Source organism: Mus pahari, chromosome 1 (assembly GCF_900095145.1).
Source record: "Mus pahari chromosome 1, PAHARI_EIJ_v1.1, whole genome shotgun sequence".
Lineage (NCBI taxonomy): Eukaryota > Metazoa > Chordata > Mammalia > Rodentia > Muridae > Mus > Mus pahari.
Genome location: NC_034590.1, coordinates 167641986 through 167649480, shown reverse-complemented (window position 1 = coordinate 167649480; position 7495 = coordinate 167641986). Strand labels below are relative to the sequence as shown.

The window sequence follows — 7495 nt, the reverse complement described above, 5'->3', positions numbered from 1 at the left end:
CAGGGTTTCTCTGTGTACCCCTGGCTGTCCTGGAACTCACTCTGTAGACCAGGCTGGCCTTGAACTCAGAAATCCGCCTGCCTCTGCCTCTCAAGTGCTGGGATTAAAGGCGTGCGCCACCACTGCCTGGCTTGTTTTTTTTGTTGTTGTTGTTGTTTTGTTTTTTTAATGTGTTTATAAGTTTTCCTATAATAAAGCATAAATATTTGTTTGTTTCTAAATATTTTCTAATTGTCTTGTAACCTCCATTTTGATCTACTGGGTATTTAAACATGTGTTTAATTTCCACAAACCATTCATCTCCTCGGCTTTCTTTCTATTGATTTCTAACTTTAATTGATACTTGGAATATTCTTTTAAAACCTACTGAAAAAAACTATGACCTGATGTATGGTCTGTCCTAGAAATAATTCTACTTAAGAGTTCAGGGAACTTCTTGGATATTTATAATCATGTCTTTCATTAAATTGGGACAGGCTTTGGCCATTACTTCTGATCTATTTGATGGTACTTTATGTGTTCGTATCCTGTCCAAATGTTTGTAATCCTTGCAAACACTTTATAAAATATTCAGCAGATTCTGCTGCCTTAGCTCTAAGCTCAGAGCCTTTTCTCTGGCTGCTTCAGTCTGTCTCGGAACGCCCACTTCAGATGGTGTAGTCCTCAGCCCCAGCATTTGCTGTGTGGTCAGGGTTCTCCTACGTCTCTACTGCTCTTTCCTTTATCTGGTCTACTGTTTTTTCTTTTCTACCCCTTCCTCTTGTTCTATAAGCATCTTTATGTTTGTTTTCAAGGGTCTCAAACCTGTCATTTTATCTTTTAATGAGATAGTTTCTGTGGTTTATGTTTTCTTTGAATAGCCTATTCTTCCTTGTCTTTCTAGTTTAAATTATCTTGTGACTTTTGCTAAAAATATTCAGCAACTCTGCCTTCAAAAGAATGAACGCTCCACCCTAGACAGAGTCTGTCTAGACAACCATCTCTGCGAGAGCATTTCTGTTGTTTCCTATTCCTCCATCTTCCTGGACCCTTTCTTCTTAGAAAGTGTTACACTTTTCAAAGACTTGTTTATATATACATGAGCTGTAAAAAAAGAAAATCCCATATCCACTGGCAAAAGACACGAGCCTTAGGAGGAGGTCACTGACTTTCTCTAGGTATAGTGTCAACATCTAAGCTAATTACACAGTCATTTAGGGAGTCAACATTAGGATTTTTAACATAGTTCTAAAATACAATTTTATTATGTCTCCTATCAAAAAACTCACAAAACAAACAAAAAAATCAAAAAAAACAAAAAACAACCTTCAACTTTGTCATATCCTCAACGGACGAAGAGTCTGAATTCTTAGGAAAGAGCACTTCACAACATGCATTAACCTATTAGTCTGTCTCATTGTATTTATTACTTGTATGTTTTTAAAGATTACTAATATATTTTATGTATGTGAGCCCTCTGTCTGCATGTACACCTACATGACAGAGGAGGGCATTAGGACTAGATGGTTGTGAGACACCATGTGGTTGCTAGAAATTGAACTCAGAACCTCTGGAAGAGCAGTCAGTGCTCTTAACTGCCGAGCCATCTCTCTATTTTGTCTCTTTCCATGTTTATCACAATAAACCTATTTGTGGAGCAAGAGTGCTACTCCTCCTGGCATCTGACTGCTCACTTGACACTCTCAGCAGGGTAAGTCCTAGTGCCCATTTTCAATGTCACACGTGCTATTGCTTATTAAAGTGTCACATGCAAAGTGAGTTACTACTCTCTGGGGAGAGGGTTCTATAAGATTTAAAATTTTTACATACATTAATTTTTCAAAATAATGGTTTCTGCCACCTTAATGCATCTTACTCAGACTTGTATATTTCCTAAAACATATTCATAATGCATGGTCAATGAATGTGCTGGCTAGAGTGAGAAACAGAGGCACATACTACCTAGGGCAGAATAAAACATAGTTCTTAAATTTATACACATCAGTTTTGGTGATTTAGTCATTTGCAAATTTTTTGGTTAATATTTTTAAAATAGAATATATTATAGCTAAAAAAGCATGTAAATCTCCTGTACTTTTAGATTTTATGAACAGTCTTGTTCAAGCACATTCCTGGTGTATCCTCCATCTGTGTCTACTCAGGGTCTATCCCAGCATCTAGTCACAAGATCAGTAGCCATATTGCTCTCACAAAGATGCCAGGAGTATTGATTAGTTCAAACTTAAATGAAACCATTTTATCAATTTATTTACTTTCCTGTTATTTTTAGAAAGAAATCAACCATAAGAACCTGATTACTCTCCTACCTGGACAGCAAACACTAAGTCTAATCTTCCCCATCTCTAGAGGCTCTAATGCTGTAAGAGGATTTCCTAGAATGCTTTAGAAAACATTAACTTCCATGAATCATCTTGCAATGATACAAGGTCAAAGGAGAAGTATCTGCTGTATTTTGCATTCCACTGTGGTTCACGTCCTGCTAAGAAATTTAAACCTTTGTATCATCACACTGAGAAGAGCATAAAATTGTGGCCAGATGTTTCACTTTTTTCATAGAACAAATTTAGTTAAGCCTGGGATAGAAAAAGACTTTTCTAAATATCATGACAAAAGTAAATTAGGCTTACCCTCAGACAAAACCTGAATTCTAAATTCTGGTTCCCAGGCAAACCATTATCACTAAGTTTAACCCCTCATGAAAAATTATATGGAAATCAAGCATGGCAGGTTAGTGGCACCTGGGAGGCAAGGCAGGGAGTCTAAGGCTTGGAGGCCAACCTGACCACCTGGAGGGACAGGAGTCAGTGCTCACTCACAGATCAGATCACACTTAGAAGCACCACAGTCTTGCCAAATGGTCGTTCTCCTTTGAGTAAAGGAGCCAGATGTTCTTCCAGTGCTTATGTACAGCGGTGTGTGAGAAACCAATCACCACGCAGGTACCTTTATCAGAGAATCTGCGCTCCAGGGCGTGGAGATCAGGCAGCACATGAATACAGTTAATGCAGCAGTAGGTGAAGAAGTCAAGGACAACCACTTTTCCACACAGGTCCTTGTAAATGGAAAGAGGCTCCTCCGTGTTCAGCCATTCTAAGCCTGGAATTTATAGAAAACAAACTTAAAAAATTAAAGAAAACAACAAAATAATTTAACTAAACTGTCCATTAAAATGTGAATCTGTGTTCCTAAGACCAGTATAAACAAACACTTTAAGAGACGACAGCACTGCTTAAAGACTGTAGCAGTTGAGTTTATTAGTCTACCCAAGTCTCTTTTCTATTAATAAATAAGAGACCATCTTCATGATTCTAACAACATAAGTATGTATGATTTCAGAAAAAGATCAACTAGGCAACTATGTGGAGATCAAGAGCCTGGAGAGGGACGAAGAGGACGGAAGCAGCTGAGAACAGGCATCTGCTCTGGGAGGCAACCTACAAATGTACCAAAACCAATAAACGCAGTAGTAAAGTCTTTCAGAAATAGTGAATAGTCTTGGGGAGGTGAATAATACCAACACATTCAAGTAAAAACAAGAGGAAATAAGAATTATTTTTAAAAACCCAAGTGCACCCAGAATTGTCAGAAACAACTGCCCTCCTTAAGCTACTTGCAGTTTGAGGTGCAGTTCGAGCAAAACTGTGCAGTTACCTGTTCCTTGTTTACAATTTGAAGGGTTAAAATTCACTCTTACTATAGACCTTAGAACCAAAGCACGTGGTTGTTCTTTATACACTCAAGAAATGTCACCTTTTCACTTAAAGAAGAAACTTTATGATTTCTCCATGGCATATCCAACAGACGATATCATCACTCTTGAGTTCTAGAGCCATTGTTAAGTGAGATAAGGATGACTGAAGCGTCGTGGTTCCAGGATAATTACTGACTAGCAGTGGGCAGCACACACACCGCTGAGATATAGACAAGGGCTGACTGGTGTCATGAACAGAAGGAGGATGAACATCTTGGAGAGGACACAGGAGAAAGGCCCACAACTGCATCATGCTACTAGAACAATGTACGATTTAACACCTACAGTTTATTTCTGGAACTTTCCATTTAATATTTTGAGAAGGTGATTAACTACAGGTCCCTGGAACCAGACATAAAGACTAAAGTAGCAAGGATTGCCAACTTCAAAAATCTGTAGTTATTCAATTATAACAACATTCTAGAAAAGATGATCTCAAACAAACACGCTAAAGGTTTTAGGGTTCAGTGAACACTTAATTATTCCTTTTGATATGTATTAGCTACATGTCTAATTGATGACACAGAGCTACTAATTAACCTACTAGTTGACATGTATTTCACATCCCACTTGCAAGATATTTAAGACTCTATCTCTATAAATTATTATGGGTGACTTATTGAGGGCACAGAGACGGTTATTTAGGCTTTTTGTTGTTGTTGTTAAGTTATTTAAGTTATTGTCCCAGGTATTTACCAGATTTAATGATAATAATGTATTTTAAGCAGCAATAATTACAATGAATATAATAAATGGCCAACACTTAATGAGTCTTCTTGTTTTCTAAGAATTTGCCTGAATTACCTCCACTTCCTTACCCTAAAAAGTAAATATCGGTTCCATTTTCTTTACAAGTGGGAAAAAAAAAAAATCAAGACCTGGAGAAATCATGTAATGTGCTCACAATCAAAGGTGACAGAGGAAGGGACAGGGGTTCAGTTTCAGGTTGGCCTGGATGACCTATTAGACTGCAGGCGACACCTTCTGAAGAATGAGTATTTTCTAAGTAGATCAGCAAACTACAATCAAGATTGAACAATCAGGTTTATCTCAAAACCTGCTTTGTTTGTTTATAACATTCTGTTAATAACTGGTTGCGGCAGAACATCAGGCTATGCCAAAAACAAAGCCTGATTATTTTCTTATGAGTATGATTTCAGTCGCTGTGGTCAAATATCATAGTAATATAGGAAACTTACTATAAATACAAATAAAACTAGGAAACTGAAACATTTCTCAAAATTTAACTGATGGCCTGCTGGTTTATAACACTGTATTTACTATGTGCTGTATTACAAAGTTTTCAGAAGGTATGTGTACACCTGCATATATGTGTTTGTCGTTTTTAAGTTTCTCTGATGGGATCGACCTCCATGCAGTCAATTCTTTTGCAATTCCACTGCATTTCAAATCCAGTATAACGAGGGCGAGAGTAAGCCCCTCTCAAGGCGAGTGCAAAAGGGTCAGAAATATCCAAGACTGTTGTGGGATGAAGGAGGAACTGATATATCCTTCCAGGAGATACCTGAACTCTACCACAGTAACAAATTAACTATGCATGTGGTTTCAGTATCACGCCAGGACACATGCCAACCGGACAGGCTAAACAATGACACTCCCAACCAAAGAAGGTAAAGGAGCGTTTTGTTTAAACTGTACTACCGGGAGTAGCTGTTTCCCTATGCTCCAACAGTTCCACAGCTAGGATTCAAACCTGACTACTAAGCTAAAATTGATTCCAGATTTTTAAAGATCAATAGGTTCACCGCTTTGAACGTGGAAACGCGGTAGGACCAGAAAAGCATCAGATGCTAAGCCTGTGGAATGTAGTCCAACTCTAGTAGTTGTTAGACGGGCAGGTTTCCTAGCCTTCCCCGTGCCTCAGTTTCCTTAACTGTAAAACAAGACTAGTAAGAGGGTCTCGGTGGGTTGTACCAGGTAAGTAAGATCTCTCAAGTGCTTAAAACCGTCTGTGGCACATTAAAAAGTGATCAATAAACATCCATGGAGTCTTGAGGCTATTGACGTCAGGTCACGAGGAGTCCAGACTGAGATGCAAACGCTGGTCCCCGCCCAGCAGAAACCCCTCCGTGTGTCGCCGCACCCCTGGAACACGTCGGGGTGTGGGCGGGCCGCAGGGCACCGATCTGCAGACCGCTGGCGGGAGGGAGCCACCCTGAGGAAGGGGAGGGACCCGGGAGCAGCGGCCCCCACCCCGACGCCTGCCCCTCACCTTCCGGAAACTCGGGCACCGCTAGGTCCTGCTCCCAGCCGTCCACCTTCTGCAGATACTGGTAGACCAAGTCATCCTTCTCCTGCTGGGTGACGGCGTCCAGCAGGGCGTACTCGAGCGAGGTCTGCGCGGGCAGCAGGCCCGAGAGGCTCGCGCCGCGCGCTCCGGGGGCCGCCATGCTGCGCGAGCTCCCGAGGGCTCGGGGCCGAGGGCGCGGGTCCGACCAGCGTGCGCCGCCCTCTTGCCTCCGACCGGGGCCCGGCCAGCCCGGCCCTGCGCCACACACGCTTCCGCCCACAATAACCCTTCCTCCAGACGCCAAAGTCCAAAGGGCCGCACTTCCCCGGCGCGTAATTAAACTCCAGAGCTGCCCACCCCGCCCCTTCCAGGTTCCGGGCCGCCGCGAAGCCTGGACGTTCAGAGCGCCAGATTCGACACGGGGAAGGCTGCTGGGGTCGCGCTCTAGAGGAGCTGGGAACCCGTTGCCTTTGGAGCCCGACAGGGATTCCAAGACAAATAAAATTCAAATAACCATGTATACGTTTAAAAGAGCCGACTTAAGAGAAGCCTGCCCCGTTGCCCAACTCTTAAACTGAGATCAGCCGATTCGGCACGGCAGTGACAGCGGGACAGCGTTCCCGCCAAGAAAGACTCGAAAGGTGAAGAAGGTAAAGCCATCCTCAGAGGAGAAGCTTTTTTTAAGTAGGCAGTGAGGCCGGTGGTTTTGTGTTAACAACGACGACGACAACAAAAGTGTCCTGTGACTCTGGGTGTGCTGAAAGTGCGGGCGCGAATGGAATGTCCCGCGAGCTGGCGCGGAGAGGAGGCAGCAGCAGCGGGTCCCCGGGATGCCAGGCCAGGTGTGCCCACGAGGGACTGCGGGGGAGGGACGGGGCGAGCTGCACAAGCGCTCTTTGAGAGGCTGGCATTACTTAACCTGAGAATAATGTAGGGCCCCTTCGTTGACCTTCCCCCGACCCCAGATCCAAAGGCAAAGACGGGGAGCCCGTAGGAATGTTCTGGTACCTGACCTCTCTGGAGGTCTGCAGAAGTGGCTGATGGCTTTCAGGGCAGACAGCCCCTGTGGTGTGGAGTACAGTCTCACGTGTTTGAACTTTGTTCACTGTGCAGGGTTTGATCCTAGGATGGAGGAAGAAATGGACTAACCCAAGAAACTGAAGCTGGTTGGATCCATGAGTCACGCATAAGGGCAGCCGTCGGTTGTAACCAACACCTCTTTGATTATGGTGTGACCAGCCTCGCACTAAGTAGACTAGGGACTGTGACCAGACCGTGAATGGACACCTGTCCACATGAACGAGAGCCAGAATAGCTTTCTAAGCATTATATGGAGACTGTTTTCCGTTAAAGTCATTGAGCCTGGTACTTACAGTCAGTGCTTAACATTCAAGACATTTTTTTTTCTTTTTTCAAGACAGGGTTTCTCTGTGTAGCCCTGGCTGTCCTAGAACTCACTCTGTAGACCAGGCTGGCCTCGAACTCAGAAATCC

General features: G+C 43.0%; 1 protein-coding gene across 1 annotated transcript in view; it reads right to left on the bottom strand.

Annotated features, from left to right (window-relative positions):
- The window catches only part of Nhlrc2 (NHL repeat containing 2), a 54377-nt gene extending 47799 nt beyond the window's left edge, over positions 1–6578 (bottom strand). The window contains exons 1-2 of the mRNA XM_021199287.2: positions 5985–6578; positions 2944–3096 (exon numbers count right to left, since the gene is read on the bottom strand). Coding sequence (XP_021054946.1) covers positions 2944–3096; positions 5985–6162 — 331 coding nt within the window. The 5' untranslated portion in view covers positions 6163–6578. The remainder of the gene's footprint in view (positions 1–2943; positions 3097–5984) is intronic.
- Between the last annotated feature and the right edge of the window lie 917 nt (positions 6579–7495).